The sequence below is a fragment of the Leptosomus discolor genome, chromosome 18 (assembly GCF_034619465.1).
Source record: "Leptosomus discolor isolate bLepDis1 chromosome 18, bLepDis1.hap2, whole genome shotgun sequence".
NCBI classification, from domain to species: domain Eukaryota; kingdom Metazoa; phylum Chordata; class Aves; order Leptosomiformes; family Leptosomidae; genus Leptosomus; species Leptosomus discolor.
The window spans coordinates 14,217,965-14,239,920 of NC_141408.1; the positions used below are offsets into that span (position 1 = coordinate 14,217,965).

Below are 21,956 nucleotides of genomic sequence, written 5' to 3' on the forward strand. Positions count from 1 at the left end.
CCTTTCTGCTGAATCTCAAGATTTTTGGGATAGGGGATGAGTTATCTGTTTGTTTAAACAGATCACCAGGAGGCTTGGCATACGGCAACGACCTTGTAAAAGTAAAGGGTTTAGCAGCATCAGGGTCCCAGGTGTGAGCGAGGTGGCAGCTGCAGGAGGCGATTTACTCTGGGGACGGCACTGGGCGCAGGGAGGCAAACCAGCCCCTGTTCTGGGACACCAAATGGCTTCGGCTCACTGGCGCTCAGCCTCTTCAGGCTGCTGGGAACGCCTCACCTTCATGAAAACCTTTATTATCCAAACCAGCAGACATAAAGCACAGATATTTAAAGAAAAAGCACATCCCCCCCCGCATATTTGAGAGGACTCGCCCAGTTTGCTTTCAGTGATCTGCTGGGAGAAGAAAACAACACACCAGGGAGCGAAAGCTGCGCAGTGTGTCTCAATATTTTCATATCACATTTTTGGGCACAGGCGTGCTGCGAGTGGCTGCCTATTTTCTCAAGGTCACCACGCTGATTTTAATTCTGCTCATTGTATTAAGACTGCCCGTCTATGTAAATGTTGCATTTTGTTCTTCTCCTGTTTCTGGCCTTTCCTCAATTAACATTTTCAAACAGTCCCACAAGACTTGAAGCACTACCTGCTCATCACTTCGCTCCTGCATTCTGGGAAGGAAAAGGGTTTTGGCTTCATCAGCTGAGTAGACTCATAAGCAAGAACTTATTCACGGCATTTAGGGTTTCTTTCCATTCAGAAGTCATCAGGATTTTTGCTAATTCATCTGTCACTCAAACTGGCTGCTCAGCGGTGACAATAAAGACGGCAAACTGAAGTTGTGTTAAAATGACCTCTCTGTCTTCTCAACAGTTTCAGCTGGGGACATTACGCTGCCTGTTTCTCACACAAGCACCCGTCCCAGAAGAGCTCACACATACCGACTCGCTGCAAAAGCAACTGAACCATTATCATAATTTTTTAAAAGCTCTTAAATATTTTCACAACTCTTGCTTTACATTTCCTGAAGAACCTTTCAGAGACGAGAAAGGCTCCGCTGATTTACTTCGCGCTCTCCAACGCGACTTAGTCTAACTGCATGAAGTTACCGATACTGTTCGGTACCAAGTGAACGGGAAGGTTTTTAAGACAGCAACCGTTAACTGCAGTTTTACGGGAAGGAATGCCCAGTTTTCTGCTCGTGGCCCTGCCTACATCCAGCCCTGGACGCCACGCAGATACTTGTTGCGGGACCAACACTGCCATCTCCCATCTTCCCGTGTCTCTGCTTCCCCATCTGAGGCATCTGGATACCAGCCTCTGGTGATCTGCAAAACCATCATTTCTTACATCCCAGAAAGCTTAACCGACACTTGAAAAGCTATTTAATGCTCTCCACATACAGGTGCCACAGAACATGCTAGATTTCCTCCTGCACGCCTCTTCCTTCCTGCAGGTTTCACGCCCCGGCTGCGATCCTCCCTGCCGGCAGCTGCTCCCACCCCGGCAACGAGAGCAGGACGCTGCCTCCTGCACCCGTTAGCGCCTGACACCCACTCTGCAGAGCTGGCAGCGACCCAGCGCCGGCCACCGGGGACGCCTGCCCTCGCCTCGCCTCCCGTGCCGGCGCGGGTGCGGAGGGAGAGCGCCCAGGGCTGAGCCTTTCCGTCAGCGTCTCCTCTTGTCACCACCTGCGTCAGGGCTAATGGGAAGGAGGTTGGGTAAATCAAGGTGGTCAAAAGGTCTGGCTGTGTAGGGCTCTCCCTCTGGGGAGAGGGAACTAACTAACTTGTTTACACGTGTTAGCTATGAAGACAAGATAGAAGTGAGTTTTACAAACCGACCGGCCTTTACCATATACTTTTGACTTGATATTTACCTTAAAGTCTGATAACATAACTGGAGACTTCCAAACTAATTGCTGGGCTGTGCTTGCAACCTTTACTGGAGGTTGGTGGGATGTTTTTTCTTATTATTATTGCATCTGTTTGTTAAACAAGAAAATAGAAATGTCAAGCCATCTCCCGAGTGCTGCTGGCAAGCCGAGCCTCTCCCCTTCTTTAGAGAAGCATTTGCACACATCTATTCCTTCGGTGCGTCCCGGCCAGTGCAGCTGTTCGCTCTTTCTCCTCCTCTGGATGTAATTTTCATTACTGGTATAAAATTAAGCAATAAGGTATGACAGACAGTACATAGCTGGGCAATTATTCCAAGCCTCAGGTGGCGTTATCCAGCATGAGGCTGGGGGCACAATGACTGTAACCACCCGAGACGTTCAATAATCGCCTTGAAAAGCGTGGCCAGGAGCCTTATTTGCTATTCTGAAACCGAGTCTACTGGGATGCAGGGCTCATACTGGTTTGAAAGCATTTATTTTTACACTTCATGTAAGGTGCCCTGATGCAGCAGCAATAGGTGCTGGCCAGGAAATTAAAAGACAAGGGAGACGCATCCAAGAACTGGCAGCTTTTCCTTTTTGTTTTGCGTTTGCTCACACCGAAGCGGGGAGCAGCACCAAGCCTGTCCAGCTTGGGGTCACTGGCACGCCACCGTGCCCAGCAGTGGCCGTCACCCTGGCCCGGGGGGGGTGTGTGTGCACGGTCCCCACTGCCTGACGCCGGGGCTGAGGGGCAGAAACGGATGGCAAATGGGAACGGGTGGGTCGCGGCCACTCGGTCCAGAGAGAGGGGCTGAAACCATGAGCCCCCTTCCCTGCGCAGCCACCCCAGCTCCCACCTCTCTTCCACCCGGGAGGGAGGTGAACTCACGACACGAAGCAGAGAGAGGTGAATATTGCTCTTCAGCGTCGCAGCCGCTAATGTGTTCTACGACATGAATATTTATAAGTGAGGATGTAATATTAACAACACACACATATAAAATATTAATACGGCACATGTCATAGCTGCAATCTAAACAGATAGGTATGACTGACGGTATTATCGCTCAGCCATCACCTTTTTCACTGATAGGTCTGCAAATGGTAAATAATATTAACTAATGACTCTTCACAGCCCTCGTGAAGTTTTGAAGCAAATATTTGCTTAGAAATTACTCGAACCCCCGCCCTGCCTGCAGCTACTCCTCCCTCTGATCCTCTGTGCCTCTGGCAGAAGATGAACACTCTGCGTCTCTATGCATCACGGGTTAAAGTCTCTCTCCGTGTTGCAGACCCCAGGTCCCCAGGATGGATTTCGCCAGCGAGGGAGCGGTGAGGCCGAGCCGAGCGAGCGCTTCCCTCAAAACAACCGCACTCTCTGGAGTCCCATTTACGAAGTGATACAACTGACAGGGGAATAAAAGCCCATCTCATCTAGGAAAGCAATAACAATAACGCTGCCTCCATTTATATCTTATGTCACACTTTTCATCCAAAGCCCTTAAAGCACTTTATGCTCTAAAAAAATACCACCACCGTGCTTGTGCATGCTTTTCCAAAATCCTACAGGTCAAACAGCAGCTCCTCCTTTAGCCCCATCCTTCTAAAAGCAAAACTACGTGAGCAGATAAAAGGTTCCCTCCGAGCTGTCCTCAAAACGCTCCGTACTATCGCCAGACTGCTGCCAAGAAAAGCTATGCCGAAAATGACCAAATTAGGCAATTCTTTCTATATATTTTAAATACTCCTTAGTCAAAACTGCCTGGGGATGTATTTTTAAATGCACATGACCTTGCCTTACTTGAGGGAGATGCCGATAAACAAATAATTGCAGTGACTCTTAATTATATTTGTATCTCATCTATAAAAATGTCAATTATAACTTCAGAGGTCAACTACAAAACTGAGGTTTTGGCAGCCGGACAGAACACAAAAGGCTATTTTTCTCCTAGGAAGAGCAGCATCCTCTGCCGAGGCACAGCCGATATCTCGCTAACAACATCACTCCTGTCTCTTCCAATAAACACAACCATTATGCCAACTGCTTCCACCTGGACCATCGCTTTCACACGCTGCAATCTGGTAGACGGGGACAGCGCAAACACGAAGCACGACCCTCACGTTCCTCCGTGAGAGCGGCGACCGTGGGGAGGACGCAGCAGGCCCCGTGATCCTGCGTGAGGTCTCGGGGCGCTAATCTTTCCGTCTGAATTCTGTGCTTTCCGATCAAGCCCAAACCTCCAGCACCCCGGTCTCCACCGGGCTGCAGGGCTCCCGTGTCCCCACAGAAGGCTGCTGCGATGCCACGTCCCGCTCGAGGGCACGGTGGGCAGCCCCCGGGCGCTGTGGGGGCTTGGGAGAGCCCGGTCGGAGAGCACCCCGGGGCGAGCTGCCGGCTCAGCCCTGCTTCGCCCGCCATCCAGCCCCTCGCACAGGCACAGCGGTGCCACCCAGCCCCTGCCCGAGGGATGGGAAACAAGGGGAGGTTGGCAACAACCGCAAAAATGGAAGTCATTTTAAATCTCTGCCACAATCAACGCCTGTCTTTTGGAGATGTTTTAACCTCTAACACATAGGATATTGTCCGTATCACGCAGACAGCCTTGCCTTTCTTTAATTTTGTTTAGTTTTAAGATTACAGAAGTCCAAATCACATGCTGTCACTTCCCTCCTCTCTCCCCTGCCATTCCTAACTGTGTGAGAGAGTTAATTGATATGAAAATAACTCTGGGGGCTGTATGGCTTTGAAAAACATATAGCATTACACTCAATACCGGCAATTACAGCTCGGGGGATTCAATCACTCAAAATCTTTATTTGTCTTTTTTGCAAGTTCAAGACGTGGAACTGTCATGGCGCAGCTTCTGGAGCAGCCGATGGCTACAGGCAAGCACGAAACAAGCGCACGCCGGCGGAGAGCATCAGGCTGTGATCAAGAGCATCCCATTACAGCAACGAACCAACACGCCACCTTCTCTTGGCTCATCTCCACCCTCACGCTTAACAGTCGCAGAAAGAAAGGGGAGAAAGGGGAGCTGCCAAACACACGTATTGGGAGACACTCAACTCCGTGGTGTTTTCCCTTCCACAAAGCGAACGCAGCCCGGGAAGGGCTGAGCCAGCCCCCACAGCCCTCGGTTCAGACAATTCCATCTACTCCTTCCTTCCTCCCTCCTCCTAAGCAGCCCGCCACGTATCGTGTCTTTTCTCAGCTTTGCTGGATACAACAAACACACACAAGTCTTTCAGTCTGAACTCTGGTTTTTTAGATCAAACAGGGGCTTTGATCCAAGCCAGGGTCTGGGGATCGCCCAGCATGGGCAAAGCACAAGGGCAAGGCAGCCGCCCCGTCCAGCTCCCGCTGTTTGGCAGCAAATTGGTATGCTTTCTGGAGCTCCCTGCCATAATGAAGTTAGAAGGACATCATCATCTTGCCAGGCTCCCTCCATCCCCGAAGATCAATAACTAATGCTGAACTCCAGATTTTATCTACACTTTGCAAGGGTAACAAAATAACACCACCCTTTTCTTTTTTTTTTCTTTCCAATTACAAAACCCTTTCAAGACTGACCCAGTAATTTTCAGCTCTATGAAATTTTAGGCAGCGAAGAAAGTGATGAAAGTGATCTCTTAGAGTGTTTGGAGAATTTTTGTGGGGGGTTTTGCTCCCTGTACAGAAGAACTAAAAGTACAGTACAGGGTACAGAAAGAGAGGATTACCAACACTTTCTTTCCAAAAAGAAATGGCATCTTAACCAAGCTGACCCAGAGATATTTGCCTTCTAAGTGCTAGTTCGTTGCGTGGCCCCTGTCACAACTACGTGGCCAGGCTAGGAGAACCCTTGCAAGACGATATTGCAGCCCAGTGAAGCTAGGGACTGTTTTACCTACAAAAATTAACCACTACTTCAATTAAATACTGACAGATTTTGTAGCCTGCCTTTAACATGGCTAGACAGATCGGCATGAAATGCAATACTCCGAGTCTCACTTTCCTCAGAGAACATCCAGAAATAGCTGGACACTAGAAAAGAAAAAGACACCAGCAGAGGCAGCAAAGTGGTTAGCTTGATGACATTTTTAATGTTGTAAAAGTTATGTGCTCCATTGGCAAGGCATTAAGTTTTATTTTGGGTGGGGTTTTCAAGCCTTCCCAAGGTATTAAAATAAAACTGTTTAACAATGAGCAATTTTGAAAAATGCCTCTTGCTCCGTGTGGTTAAACCTGTGCATTTCCACTAACCAACCGGTGCTGGTCCAGCGCCGTGCGCGCAGGCGAGTCACACGCCGTCAGAATACACACGCACACGTGCCAGAACCACGTCAACAAATATTCTCAATTTGCTTGCAAGGAAATTTATCTCACCTCCTAGCAGTAGGGAGTGAATTTTAATACTTTTCCTTCCCCATGCCTACGTTGATTATTCTAGGCATAGACTAACTACAGTAAACCACAACGGATATTTTATCTGCCATTTCTCTTTCCCTGGGCTAATTTGAAGATACAGATTGCAACCCGCAAGTGGTTTTAAGAATTGCCATTAAGACTGTTGCTGCACGCTACTGCATTTTAAACATGTTTCCAGCACAATCAGAATGTCACAATTTGTAAAATCTGGGGTGATTTTATAAACGATCGATGCAGCAGAACTCGCTTCAGCACAACAGGCCCACTAGCCAGTTTATTAGCCTGATTAGTGGTAGCTGCCCATACAGAGAAGGAAAAAATATCAGACAAGACTAGATAAATTCAAGATGACTCTCTACCCTGCCTTTTACACTTGTTTCTTCCTTCCACCTGTACTGGGCAGAGGTAAAGACCTGGAGCTCAGACTTTCCTGCCCCTCTGGCAGCTGCTCCAGCCGCAGCAGCACAGCCTCTCGGCACCAGCCGGGCTTCACCCGCTCGCAGGAATTTTGGCTAATCCTGGCAAACATAGCAGCATTGTCCTTCACCCAGCAACGGGGTAAGCCTGTTCCCTGGGAAACAGCCTCACAAACTGAGCTGACCCTCCCAGGTGCCAGAGAACTCCCTTATTTGCCAGGAGTGTAGGGGGGGGACGGACGGACTCCAGCCCACCCTGCCCCCCCGGATGGCACAAACAGGTAGGACAGAGCTGGGTCCAGATGCTGACGCTGGTGGAGCGAACAGGAGGTGCGGGTAACATCACCTCCACCCAACGGCACTTGGAGTTGGCTCTTGGTCCTTTTGGACTCTTAAGCTTCTCCCTGCTTAGATCTCATCTAGGAGCTTACACAAGGATGCCAACGTGCAGAGAAACGCTATGGCATTAGAAAAATACGGGCTATAAAAAAATTAACCAATGAAATAAATTCACAGAATACCTGGGGGGAAAAAAAGGAAGACCTGTTGCCTCTTGTCCTCAACACACATTGTGGGGAAAAAGCCCCTTGTGGAAAAACCAAAAGGTTTCATGGCAGCTAAGGTGCCCCCTGCATCTGCAGCCCTCAGCTTCAGTGGTTACAGACCTTTTCTCCAGACAAGACAGCAGAAAGATGCTTTTGATGAGGAATCCATCCTCTGGGGTGTATCGCTCAGGCTCACACCTGATACCAGGGCTCCCCAGCGCAGCATTCCAGCTTCCCCGAAGAGCACAGAGAAGCTGAACCAGAGCTGTTAGAGCAGAGCTCAGCACTAGCAGAGCACGAACACCAACGCTTCCCAGCGCCCTCACGCCTTGGAAAGTGCTTACAGCAGCACAGCGCCAGCGGCAGGGGACAAAGGAGGGATCACCTTGAGGTGCACGAGGAAAAGACGAGTGTCTTGGTTGCAGGAAGCAAAGGAAGGACGAACACGCCATTGCTCTGTTTTTAATGTCCCTGCAGAGCCTCCTGCCTACCCCGGCAGCGAGCCCGGCCAAGGCAGGCACAAGCTGTTGAAGAGACCACCAGTGAGTTTGGTGGGTAGGAACAGAGCTCGCCGCAGGTACAGCCAACAGCTTCAGATGGAGCAAAACTCCAGGATTTGGGACATTTCAGCAAACGGAGACTTCTTCCCCCTATCTCTGGAGTAGAGCCCTTATCTGGGGCCGAGGCAGCTGCTGGGGCCACCCAGCCCTGCCGATGGGCTTCAGTTGTGCTGCAGGACAGGCTGATGTCCCCCAGGACAAGCTGTCCATGTGGAGCCTCCAGCGACCCTGCAGAGGGACACTGGAGACCTGCTCCCTGGGGTGACAGAGGCAGAGACAAGAAACCGCAGGTCAGGGACTTGCAAATCGCGCTCCAAAAGCCTCAGAAGGACGGCACGGAGGTGAACGCCAGGATGCACTGCCAGCCTACCCGATGCACACTGCGTAAACCTGACAGGTTAAGAAACAGTTCAAGAGAAGAAACCAAGGAACACAAACAGGAGGAGGCAGAAGACTAGTGGAAACACATTCAGAGGGCCCAAATCTGCCGAGTGCACGCCTTGCTGAGACCACAGCACCCTGGTACTCCTGGAGCCCAGCTGCCAGCAGACGGTGCCAAGATCCTGAATGGAGAAGGGTATTTATGGCCCGTTTAAGGGTACTTGCAAAGAGAAGGGCGGAAAATTCCCTGGATATAAAAGGAAGTTGTGAGGGGCTGAACTTTCCAAACTATCTAAGAGTTTTGAACACTTGGTTCCTGTTACAAAACTGATGGGCACTGGCTGTCCACATGCCTTCCCTGGCTCTGAAGGGCTTATCTTTCCAAGCAAGTCTTTCGCTCACTGCTGCTGAATTTTCCAGGGTACTACGATCCCCGGCTTCAGAGAGATCAGCGCCTGGGAGGGAACTGCCGGAGGGAGGGAACACTCTCCTGGAGGTTTGCCTGACTCACCCAGCCATCCACACACACCAAGTTGCTTGTTAAGGCAGTGAATAATTCAGACAGCGCTGGGAGGTCAGGTCTTCTGGCCCTGCCACGGCAAGGCAGCAGTGGCCGGGCGCTCGGGGCTGCTCCCCTCTCCCGCTCCCAGGGCTCCCATCGCTGCCTGGCCGGGCGCAGGCTCTTTTACACCTTCTGGCAGCCGCCCTGAACAAATGGGCTACACACCCCACTGCGAGCAGCTGACAAATTCATGGCCAAGACAACAACCGCATCAATCAAAAGGGCCCCCACAAAGAGGCTGGAGTGCGAAGGGCAAAGGACAAACCTCGGGGCTACACGTCCGCGCCGTCGCACGGGGGCAGAAGCCACAAGCCGCGCTGGCTCTGTGCGCTGCCTCTAACCAGGCGCCGTGTGAAAGCAGAGAGACTAGTGGCATAAAATCAGTCATCCCGGTTGGAGAGAAGGGAAGAAGGTCTTGGAGCTTGTCCCCAGTGCAGTTTCTGGTGCCCCCGTGAGAGCCCAGGTACATTGACCCCCTCCCCAGCTGAACAGAGTGGCTGCCAGGCTGCTCTCTGCCTGGAGCTCGGCGTCTCTGCTGCAGCGATAACCTGAACTGCTCACCAAGAGACAGAGGAGCATCGCTTAGTTCCACTGAAGGGAATGGCCCCCACATTGAAAATAATCCTCAGCTCATTTTCACAGAACTGTACAAGCAGTGATGAAACCCCGTCTCTCTTGTGAAACACATGGAGGGAAATTCCTCTTCTGGAGATCCTGCTTATTCTGAGCTACCATTACTGGAGGACAAGCAGTTATCAGCTTCAAAACCCCAGCATGCTTGAAACCTCAGCAGAGGGGTTCAGCACCTTGATTTCCTGGTGTGCCAGCTTAACTGGCCTTACGCCCAGCTTAACCTAATATGAGCCACCGTGGTACAAACCCTCTGCTTCCCTGCTGCCCCACCACTTCCAGCTGCCTGGGCTTTACTATCTCCAGGGATGCCATGGAGCCTGACAACAGTCCTCCCAAAGAGAAGTCATTAGACTGACCAGAAAAATCACCTCTAGTAAGAAAATCCACACAATGTGTGGCACTACATGCCGAACAGCCCTTCCTCTGCCACGCCTGCGGGACAGAGGGAGCCGTCTCAAACACAAACGGCTCCGCTGACTTAGCACCACTGGCTTTAGCCACCGGGTCATCACGCTGACACTCATTTTTGGCCGTGCTCACCATGCAGAAGCTGCCACAGAACGTGACGTCTGAGCTCCCGTTCTCTCTTACCTCTATGCCTGTTGGTCGTCTTGTCAAACATAAGCATGGCGTCCTCTACCTGCAAGACAGAAGAGGGGAGATGCACGCTTTAACACACGGGCTGCACGGTTCGCAAAGACACAACAGACAAGCTGGGAAGGGGGGACCAAGGCAGGAGCAGTCTCAGTTGGGTACAAACGACGCGTCAGATCTCCTTGCTTTTGCTCAGAGTCAGCTCCTCCTTTTGGAAATCTGCTGCTTTCAACCCCTGTCCTAGCTGACATGTGATCCTAAAGCAGAAAAGCGAACATTAAAAGTTCTGTTGCCCTAAAAAGCCAAATATCTAAGCAGCTCCTCCACCTCTCATCAGTCCCTGGTCGTGCCTCATCTCAGTCCTTTTCCCTTTTGTAGGGAGATAAAGGAGGGCCAAGAGAGGAATCGTGGATGCAAATCAAGCCCATGACTTCTCCAAATTAGAGTCACTGTCTTGGCTGAGAATTAGGAGGTTACAAGAAGTATGAGCAGGGTAAAATCTGGTCAGCCAAGAAAGGTATTCAGAGGCTTTCAAAAGGCCTTTTGAAAAGCTAGAGGAAAGAGGGGAGAGGGAGGAGGGAGAAAGTTTAATTCGCATCAGGCTTGGCATTTCCACTTCAGAAGAGAGATGACTGATGAAACGTATTGAAGTGCAACCAAATTGCTTTCAACTTTCATTACTATTTGCATGATTTATTCCACCTCCATTTAATCTGTGCAGCCACACCTAAAATTTTACACTTATTTCAGAAGGATGTTGGGCTGGAGTTTGTTTTCCAGCATTATCACAGTTTAACCTGTTGCTCAGAGGCTGCAGGAGCTGGGGCAGAAATTACAGACTTGCTGTTCTCCGTTGTCAACTAGGGGCTGATGAAAGCCTGTGTCGCTGCTAAACTGCAGAAGATGTTGCAAGAAGGGAGGTTTTTAAAGAAAAGATTTTACTCTTTAAAAGACTCCAGGGGTTGTCTGTGGGGGTGGGTTTTGGGGTGGTTTTTTTTGTTCAAGAAGTGTTTTTAGGTTTCTTCCCCCCCGTGATTTTTATGATACTTCTATATTCTCACATTCTGGCTTCCTATAAATCATTTATTTTAGGCAAAGTGATTTACAATGCAGTTACATGCTCTCTTCACCTTACACAGTGCCACCAAAGGGTCTACCTTTCACCCCAACTGCCCGCGCCTGCTTTGTGCTGACCCCTCGCCTCCTGCCAACGTGCCTGCGCAGCAGATCAAGCCAGGCAACCTCTCCAGGTTAAAACGAACCACAACCTTCTCCTCCAGGTTAGTTTGAAGCCAGATCAGTTTCCCGGCGCAGCTAAACCAACGCTTGTGCCGACGCAAGGGACCGGCTGCTGCAGAGGGCGAAGCAGCAGCACGCGATGGGGAGGTGGGACCGCTTTCAGCAGCCGCGCCGGCTCCTGCTGCCTTAACGTGACCCTGGAATTACCGCAGGATTTGAAAGGTCCCGCCTGGATAATATTAAGGGCTCAGGGAGTACAGTTTGACTGTAGTCCTCTTACGCAGGGGAGGATAATTCTGTACTTCTGTGCAGAATTACAGTATCAGTCTTGGCTGGGCAGAGACATATTTTGGGAAGTTGGTGGCTTGAACCTTCCTTCACTATGGACTCGCTATATTCCAGGATACAGTAAAAAAAAATACAATGCAGCAAAACCTCACACTACGCCTAAGCTCATCTAAAAACCTGTCTCTGGTTAACTTGTTCTGAACTTTTTCAAAGTGGTTTGCAAAACGTGTCAGCAATGGCCTGAGATGGAGGAGAACAGCATGCTTCCTCGATACCCATCTTGAATGAGACCTAGAGATGCTGATGCACTGAAAAATCCAAACCACATTAAGCACAGAGCCATTTGCCCTGCTGTCTTTCTGCTCTCCAAGGAAGAAAATTCACAAGTGTGAGTAATATCAGAAGGCAGATAACGACAGAGCTCCCCTTCACCCTACCAACACCGCTTATCTCTGCTCTGGGGTTATGTTTGCACAGCAATCTTTAGTTTTCATTCTCACAGGTCTTGGCCTCACTGGAGCCAAAAATTGCATGTTGCACCTAACGCTGTCTCCTGGAGCGTCGCTCCTTCCTCCGCCTCGGTGCACGCCAGCGTGCTGACCCCCCTTTTGTCCCCGCGCCAGTCGCCGTCGCAGAAGTTTTAACAGGCAACTCTTCCAGTGTAACCTTTCTGCCTCCAATCCCATACCAGAGCCCAGAGGGGGCTTGGACGCACTGCAGCACAGATCCCACCAGCCCAGGGAGGTCCTCGTCCCCCGACGCAGAGGCTGCCGCTGTGCACAGGCTCTCCCGGCTGGACCCGCACTGAAAGGGCTGTCATTTCAAAATGACACCCCCTCCTGCAAGGATATTGCTGGGGACTTTAAAAAGGCTGCCTGGATTGCTGTTAGGGGGAGAAGAGATGTAACAAGAGGCACCACACGACTCTAACCCCGCTTCTCAGCCCGAAGCCTCCCAGCAGGCTGAAGCTTGAGCTGCAGGGCGCAAAACCCTCTCGCAGGCTCAGCCGTGGCCGGCAGCAGCACCCCCACGGGTCTGAACCTCTTGTGCAGCCTCATCCTGCTCCTCCAAGTGCTGCCACGACAGCGGAGGGACATGTCCTGGCACGGGACCAGGCACTGGAGGGGGTGAGGGTCCAGTTCCTGGGTCATACTGGGGATCTACAGTTTGGGGCGCCTCTCCCACCTGTACAAAGTGCCACGTCTCACCCAACAGATACACGTCCTCTGGGCAAACAACGTTTTCTGCCATGTGTACTAAGGCCCCACTTTGCTGGAATGATGATCTTGGCAGAGATCTTTTTTATGCAAATAAATCCTTATTAGCAGTAACAAACGCAGCCTGCACGGGCTAATGCCGGAGATTTCCATCGTGCCGGCTGGGACCCCGAGGAGCGCAGGTACCCTGGAGGTGGGTGCTCCATCCCTCCAAGCAGTGGTACCTACTTCTGGGATCAGAACCGGGCGCGCAGCTCCCTACGAAAGGGTCATCCCCGCCAGTTCCAGCCTGAGAACCTGCAAGAGGGGAAGCGGCTCTGCAGCTGGTTTCAGACGCGGACCAAGCATGCCTTTAAGAAAAAATAATCAGTGGGGTGTTCTTTAAGCCAGCTGGTGCCCTTTCAACAATGTCTAATTGGTTATCTTTTCTGTTTCCTAAGGTCAGAACATTTTATCTCCGTCTCTGCCCTTTCTGAGTTTACCCCACCCTGCGTTATTTTTTAGGGCAGCCATTGTAACAGAAGAATAGCCTCTTTCCTCCATAGTCCGGTGACACAATGAGACTTCTTGAAACCTCCTGAATAGATAAAGTGCAACGGCAAAAGGAAAATTCTATTAACGCTTTGCAAAATAAAACATCTAAGAGCCGGTTAGACAAGCAGGAGAAGAAAATCAATATGGAGAGGGCAGCGCGCTTAGAAAAACTTTTCACCAGTTGCAAAAAGGTGGCGAGGGTATGGGAGGGAGGGGGAGAAAGAAACTTATTAATTCAGAAAACCCATCAATGGTATGGAAATCTGGCAGAACAGCAAGAACTGAAACTAGAAGAATTTGAATATACAAAGGGCTGAATAGAATGAGAAAACCACGCTGCCTCACACACACAGCCCGTTTCTCACGGTTCTCTGTGAATCAAACACAAGCGGCTTGTTCAAGTTTTCATCAAGGAGAAAGAAGGGACACAGTCAAGGTAACCGGCAGTAAACCCTGTAGTAAGCAAATTGATCCCTATTGCAGGGGAAGGAAAAAAAAACCCAACCCACAGATGAAACTCAAGTACGTTCAGGAGCTGTGACTGTCCAAAAGTTAACCCCCTCCTCCAACCCGAGGCTCCCTTGCTCGCCCAACGTTTCAAAGATGCTTGCACTGCAAGTTTTCCAGGTCTCAACTCAAAACATGCAACTGGCACCTTGCTTACAGAAGAGAAGACTTTTTTCCAGGGTTCGAAACAGGACTGTGAGATGCAACTGCCACCTGCAAGGCTTGGCCGGTCACCCACCGCAGGCTGCCAGCTGATCCCTGTTACCAGCCACTGAAGTGGCCTCCTCCAAGCATCTTCTCTGGGCACGGCGAAAACCAACACACCAGCAAAGAGCTGGATCTCCCCAGTACAGGTGTGAGACGCTGAGCCCCCAAGCAGAGCGCCACCTCCCACCCAGCGCGCTCAGAAGGCAGCTGGCAATCCAAAAATTCGTCTCTCTTTTCAGACGTAGGATGGCTCAACATGGAAGCTTAAAGAAGCTGATTAACCTGAACTAATTCTGGGCATCAAATGAAGAGTGTGTTACACAACAAACACTCTTAGCACTTAGGGTAAATAAAAAAAAAGAAGAAAAAAAAGACTCGCCAGATAATACCAGTTACAAACAGACGCTTAAGCCCAACAGACTTCTCCTCTGTCCCAGCATACCCCATACATATATCTAATTTAGAACCAGTTTCCTACATAAAGTCTAACTAATGGGCTTTAGTTTATTTAACTTTTTTTCCTTCCAATCCACTTGGGGCTCTGAGAAAAGGAAGGGCTATACCACTTCATTACTCACTGCCTGGAAGGAGGAATAGGGGAGAATAGGAGGAAAGAAAAAAACCTGGAGGAGCCAAAGGCTTTAATAATCCTAACAGTTCTCAGGGTTATTTAAAATATGCCCAACCAGTTCACAAAAGGCTCCACAGAGATAAATGTATTTGATTTTCTTCCACTTTAATGGAGGCATGCATGTAAAGCAACAAAACCAGGGTGACCTAAATAAAATGGCTATTAATTGTACTCAGAAAGGCTCTGAATTTAACGCAACTGATCTAGCCCGGCACAGAATATTCTCCATTCATTCCTCCCACTTTCCTCTTCAGGACTTTCAACTTCTCTCTTTTCCACAGGGCGGTCCTGAGCAGTCAGAGATGATCAAACCTGGCACCAGCCCATCGCCGCGCACCCCCTAACGAACAGGCTGAGCCCTCTGCAAAGGCCAGCAGCGATTCAGCAAGCGTCTGGGGGACGCTGCTCCAGAAACGGGAGCTGCCGCCGAAGGCCGAGATGACCAAAGCAGGAAGTTTTCTGGAAAACTTCACGCCTCACCTTTTATTTCTCCAACCGTGCGATGTCCGCACGGACCGGCAAACCAGTGCCCGGACACGCAGCTTCCAAAGCCAACGTTCATGTACAAGGTGCCTGCGTGCACACAGGAGTAACAGCAGCCACTATTTCACATCTCCAAGTTTGGTTTTGTTTTTTTTTTTTTCCATTTGAATCAAGTTTACTCGCTGAGTAAAACCTCCATGGGGAAACTACCGTAACTATGCCGAACGGACACACAGCAGTCTTTATGCCTCACGCTCCTCCTCACCCAGCACAAGGAAGTTTTTCCTGAACCAAACCCCAAGTTTCTGACATGTCCAGAGCAGGTCGAGACGGACCTGCATTCCCCCCAAAGTGTCCCCCCTGGCGACAGAGGGGCTGCTTGTTTCCAGCACTCCCGAGCAGATCTGGCGCAACGTTCTCCACCCCTTCAAGGCAGGGAAGAACTAGGGTGGACAAACGAAATCACGCATTGTGATCGAGCACTGTGGCAACTCAGACTGGGTCCTGGGAGAGAAGAAATGACAGAAGGACGACACTCAGCGACACGCAGCTGGGTTGTGTTTCTGCCCCCTCCAATCCCTGACTCCTCAGCTTTACGGGTCTATCACTTCTTCTGCTCTCCCAAGAAAAGTGTGCTGGATATTCTGGTCTAATTCCTCAAATTATTTATACACACCGCACAACTCCTCCAATATTTTGCTTTCTGAGGCAGAAAAACCTCTTAGCTGCTAGTAAACTGTCAGGTGCTATTATTTTAAATGCGCATGTGAAATCTAAGCGCCAGCAACGTGCTTCTGCAGATTTACAGCCTCCCCCCACATAAATTAAGACAAATGCATATCGCACGCCAGGCAGTTAGAAAAAATGGCTCCCCTGCACCAGGCCTCTGGGTTTGATTACAATGGAATTAAACAAAGAAACAAATACTTTAACCTTTTCCCCCCTTTCCGTCAAGCACGCCCCACCCCTCCAGCGCGGCTCCTTCCCCGTCCCAAGGCACCCTCGGCACCCTCGCACGTCACCCAGGCGCCTTCGCTGGGTCCCTCGCCACCCCAGCCAGCCCGACCACGGCGTTTACAGCACCGTGTCCCAGCACAACGACCACACTGGGCCACAGGCTCCCACCCCAGAGCGTGGCTGGTCCCCGCTCCACCACCCCAGGGGCCTCGCTCCCACGCTGGTGGCACCACCACTGTCTCGGCCAACGCACCGCAGAGCAAACTGGAGACCTCCAGGGCTGGAAGCACGAACTGCTGCAGCTCCACTAGGTAGCCCCGGCTCCCGCTGCGTGGTGGGAGGATCACACCCTCCGTGGATCAGGCACGACGTCTGCGGCGCTCCCCGGGGGGCTGGAGGCGCACGGCGAGGTCCCTCGCTGAGAGCTTCCCAGCGAGGACTCACCAACCGAGGACTGACACATTACGCGCCATGATAATAATCAATGCCATACTGTGCAGGAACAAATTCCAGTGCTAGCAATTTCTCCCCCCAGCAGTCAAGTCTTTAAAAAGTCTTCTTCAGCAATTACAGCTAATAAAACTACAATTTTATTCAACACACACATATCATTGCAACTAATTCTGCTCCATCAGGGCTGAAATTAAAACAGTCATTCAATCACGTTAATCTCAGGGCTTGCTCACCAGCCGTGACATGGCAAAGAGCACCCCAAACGCTTGCCAAAAAGCACAGTGGCTACTCTTGGACTTCAAAACGCTCCTGCGAAACACCAAGACGTTATTCAACACTTACTCTACCAAGGGGGATGTAAGAATGACTAATGGTCTCCAGAAAAAACAGCTTTCCATAGCAGGACAAATTAAAGATGACTCCATAGACGATTTCTCATTAATTCCTTCTCTGGCACTAATAATAACACGAAGTATTGATGAAAACAAGGCTCTTTGCTACGTTCAGATCAAGTCATCAACTATATGAGGACTGCCAGAGTTTTCCTTTGACCTGTTGTCTTGGCTGAGAACTTCCCTTGTCCCCATCAGATTTCCAGCACACGTTGGCTAACACCATCACCTGGGAAGACAAGGTTCTTGCAAATAAAAAAAAAAACCAACAAAACCCCCCAGAAAAACCCTAAAAAAATCCAACAAAAAACCCCAACAAACTAACAACTCTGAGACGTACAGACAGTCCGTTCTTTGGCATCAGGGGCTGCTGTGCCACTACAGGACCAGCAGCAGAGAAGGCAGCGAAACCAGGACGGAAAAGAAGCAAGGCCAGTGCCAGTAAAACGGTGTAACATCAGCTCGGGTTGACAGGACCTCCACCTAGCAGAATGGCTGACATTGCGTAAACCCCCAGGGACACTTCCCCAAAAGGCACAACATACCTATGCAGCCACGACCACCACCATCAGAGAGGCACAGGGGTCCCTGCAAGAAACAGGGATGCAGAACCAACCACTCTAGGAGGCGGCATTAACAGCTCATCGTTCATCCAGGCACTGGCATCTACTCTCTCCTGACAAGGTGACCCTCATCTCCCCGTTACCTGTAACACTGGGTAGGTACTTGAGGGATGCCTTTCACAATGGAAATCAAGCTGAAGACAACAGTGACGCAGAGAGCCAAGCAAGACCATCACAGTGCTACCCTCTCCTTGGCCACAGGGCACGTACACGTTTGCCGTGCTTTTACGGAGACCGAAGAGCCTCCGTCAGAGCAGAGCAAGCCTTGGGCTGGGGCCGATCTCCGCAATCAAGTCCTGCAGTCAGGTCTAATTGCCCAGAACAATTTATGCCCGCCAGCGCACAGGCAGCTGTCCCCTGGGTATCTTCAGCTTGACGGGAAAACAGGTTCCAGCGCTGCATTTCTGAAACGGAGTAAGAGAGTCAGAGGAGCCGACAGCAAGACCGCATCCCAGGGAGCTCGCAGGAGCCAGCGAGACATCCCCGATCCTCCTGCCCCTCTCCCGGGCCAGCAGCACTGCAGGTAACAAACTCCCAGCTGCAGTTCAGTGCTCTGAAATCCTGATAGACAAGCGCACAGAGGGTACACACGACCGCCCTGCAGCAAGAACCCGAGACTCGTCTCCCCGTGGTCCCTAGCAACACACACAAACCCCAAAAGACGGGCTAAGAACCACCTGCTAGATGCTGTGCTACTTACAGCCCTGCATCGATGGAGATTTACAGCAACCAACTTCAAATTTCACCGCAGAAGAGCAGAGTCTTTTGCTGAGAACGGGCAAGAGACATGGCACTGCCCAGCGCCCAAACACTCACAGCCCCAGCGGCCTCTGGGGACAAGCGCAGGTCCAAGAGTGCCACCGTTCGGGACCTCCTACGTGCCCGAAATATCTCTGGATGGCAACAGAGATGACAAACGCCACACAAGCAAAGCAAGAGCTGCCACGACGACCCTTTTTGTATCCACCAGCGTAGCAGGCACACGCTGACCTGGCCACAAACAGCAGCATCTGCGCACCACGGCATTTTTGTGTTAATTATCCTCAGGACACCCCAGCAAGACCCAGGGACATGCCGCCACCTCTGCTCTTGGACAGGGAGACCAGCCCATCTTTGCGGCAGCATTAACCCACCTGCAGCCAAGCAGGTCCCACAGTGGCCCAGTGGATGTGCCACGCCAGCTAAAACCAGTCCTGCACTGGTGGGTTTTTGCCCACGGGTGGGATCTGAGGTAAGGGCAACCCAAGCTGCAGTTGGAGCCAGCTCTGCGGCCTGGGGCAGCTGCTGCGGAGGACGGGGACGTGGGGGACAGCAGCGGGAGGACCCCACGCTCCTGGGGGCACGTCTCTTGCGGCAGAGCTGCTCCCCTCTTTCCTCTCCAGCGTCTCAGATGTCTGCTGCCACACGCACCATCACACCCCTCGCCCTAGACAAGCTGCCTCCCTTAAAACCAGCACCCACTAACCTAACAAAGGACAGGCAGCAGACATCCATACGTGTTTCTGGGAGCAGCCAGATCTAACGCCACACGATACACGTGGTTATGTGAAGCTGTAGCCTTTGGTTAACAAAACGTATTTGTGAATTAGGGCAGCGCCTCCATCACTGCTGCAGCCAGAAATCGGTGGCACAGAAATTTCTTCTATGATCAAAGTTGGTCCGTGCTACAGTACGAGACAGGGAGCAATTGATAACTTTAGCATCCATGTCAACTTCCAAAAACACTTCAGTACGCATTAAAAAGCCAGAGAAGGAGCATGTTCTGAGCTCGGTCAGTCTGAAGCCAGTGTTAAATCACGGAGCTGCCGCTGCCGCCCTTCACCGGAGAGGCAAGAACAGAATCTAGTTCAAAACATCTTCTGGAGAGCCTCCAGACTCTCTCACAAACATTTAATTCACCCTGCCTCAAAACATCTTTGTGTTTTACCCATCTAACAGGCAAGGAAGAGGGTGGGACTAGAAGGGAAATCAAGCTGCAGGCATTTTAAGTGACCCGTATGTGGCCCCAGAGCCAACCACACTCCTGGAAATCTTTGCCAGCATCAGGAGATCTCTCTCCCACATGCATCCTGGTCTATCGAGTTATTCCAGGCGCCCTGTCTCCCTGTACATGTGCACATGCATATGCACATATCCTGCATTATTTCCTACGGATTTCCCCAATAACCGAGTAATTTTTGCTAAGTGTTTTCTTGCGAGAGCCACAAAGGACTGAAGAACCCAAGCTCCATCTGTCCTGCTCCATCCCTGTCCCCTCACTAGCTGCCTGAAGGAGTTATCACCAGATAAAAACGTAAGACAAACACACAAAACCTGACACAAACCGTACTTTTTAAATGCACACGCAGTAATTTTGAAATATTCTTTCTGGCACTCACAAAGGAGCCATTAGGGTTAAGCTTCTGCCACTGAAACGCAGGAGAACTTCTGCTCTTTTGAAAGCAAACGCCAAGAGCTCCACGTACTCACATCAGTCGAACTGAAGCTTAAATATATCAAATATAACAAGAGTCAAGGCACAATCACCAGAGCCGTCAACGCTGAAGTTCATCTCGGCTCCTTTACTCCATCAGGTGCTCCCAGGCCATGTTCCCATCCAGTTAAACGCCCCGAAAGGTGCTGCAGCGCAGGGAAAGGGCCGCTCTCCTCCACGCTGGCAGCACAGAGGTGATGCCACCACGGGGGCAGTGCAGGAACATTGCTCCTTCAGCATTTCAGCAAGCCAGGTGCAAGGCGGTTTGTGATTTTACTTTCACGGAACATTAGCTGCCGTCAGCAGAAATAATTCTTCCTCCCTTCACGGTGCTCGTTTGCATATTAGCACTGCAAAGTTGCAATCTGTTTTCCTTTCCAAACAATACTTAAGAGGAGCTGCCCATTAGGCCTGACTGGCGCAGATTCTGGAAACCACGAGACTGTCAAAAACTCCAGCCAGAGGAGAGGCAGCTCCTGGTGAATGTACGTGTCCACACTCTCTCCTGCTGGACTTTAGCCATACCGAACAGTATCACCACCTGAAAAGCCAACAAATTTAAACTTCCATCCTCCTTTCTGGCCTGTGGCAAGAGGGACGTTGTCATTTAATGTAATTACAGCATCAGTTCAAACTATCTCTGCTCGCCTATCTCTGCTCTGCCTATCTCTGCTCGCTTTGCTGCAGCCACACGACGCGGCTCCCAGGCCGGGAGGGCACGAGGCATTTTCCATACAAGAAACTGGGGTTTTACAGCTGTGGAGCCAGTTAAAACCCAAGCTGGCTTGGACCTGCACCCCTTCCTCGAGCCACCCAGCAGCCTCCCTACCCACCCCGCCGTGTTGTTCCATACAGGCAGGCAGAGGATGTCTGAACTAGTGATTTTCCTGGGGGGCGGAGGGGGAAGGTGTTACAGTGCACAGAGACAACCCACCCAAACTACACAAGGGACTGTTTTGGGCCACCACCAAACTGTGCAGCAAATACCCCCAGCCAGAAGCCTTTGCCTGCCCCCCCCGAAGCCTGGGAGCTCGAATCCCACCCTCCACGCGTGGCACCGGGCGGTTGGGCCGGTGGCCGCTGCCGGAGCTGCTCTCGCCTGCAGCGTGCCACGCCGAGCTTACGCGAGCGAGCGAGCAGGCTCCAGCTCCCCCACCAGCCCTCGGGTTTGGGCAGGGTCCAGCCTCCTCTGGGGCTCCACATGGGAGCTGGACCCAGCAACACCCAGAATAAACAAGGCTACAACCTCTCTCAGCAGAGAAGGAGCTTCACATATTTGTGGAGCACTCGCAGGTCCTTGGATGAACTGTACTGCATACAGGGTAATGTCTTTTCTATCCAAACCCAGCATTTTCCCTATTGAGGCAACACTAAAACACGAGCAGCTGGTTTATCTACTACAAACAAACATGCCAAACAATGAGATGCAGAGAGGCCATTAAAAGCCACATGCCAGAAAAAGCATCAGAAACCATCTCTCTGGACACCAAAGTACAACACATTGGACTCCGAATCACGCATTGACTATTTCAGGAACAACCCCTAACAACTGGAAATTACTATGAAGTGTGGCTCCACTTCAAGCACACGGCTAAGTCCAATTAAGTCCTTCCAAGATGTGCTTTCTGAAGACAACAGCGGCATCTGCACATTCTCCTTTTAAGGACTTTCTGAAGTCAAGACCTAAGGGACCAGCACACCAGGATTCCATATGTGCCCCTGCGTTATCACGTTACTCTGAGCATAAAAGAAGTTCCTGTTCGCCCAGTGACAAAGCCTGCAGAGAAATAACCTAATCTCACACCTCGCTATCACGTTGCAGAGTACAAACACACAGCATGGAAGCACAGGTCTGTTTTACCCACTAAACAGACCACAATAACCTGTAGGTTTTCAGCCAGTGCCCTTAAGCCAGATAGTAAAAACTAGCTCAGAGCCTTGCCTGTTATAGAGTATACTGAGAAAAACTATTCACGA

The 21,956-nt window shown here is 50.8% G+C and overlaps 1 protein-coding gene across 6 annotated transcripts in view; it reads right to left on the reverse strand.

The window, feature by feature from the left end:
• The window catches only part of MSI2 (musashi RNA binding protein 2), a 257,243-nt gene that overhangs the window by 85,563 nt on the left and 149,724 nt on the right, over positions 1-21,956 (reverse strand). For all 6 annotated transcript variants that reach the window (XM_086475065.1, XM_086475064.1, XM_086475063.1 and 3 more), the window contains exon 7: positions 9,973-10,021. In XM_086475065.1, coding sequence (XP_086331191.1) covers positions 9,973-10,021 — 49 coding nt within the window. The remainder of the gene's footprint in view (positions 1-9,972; positions 10,022-21,956) is intronic.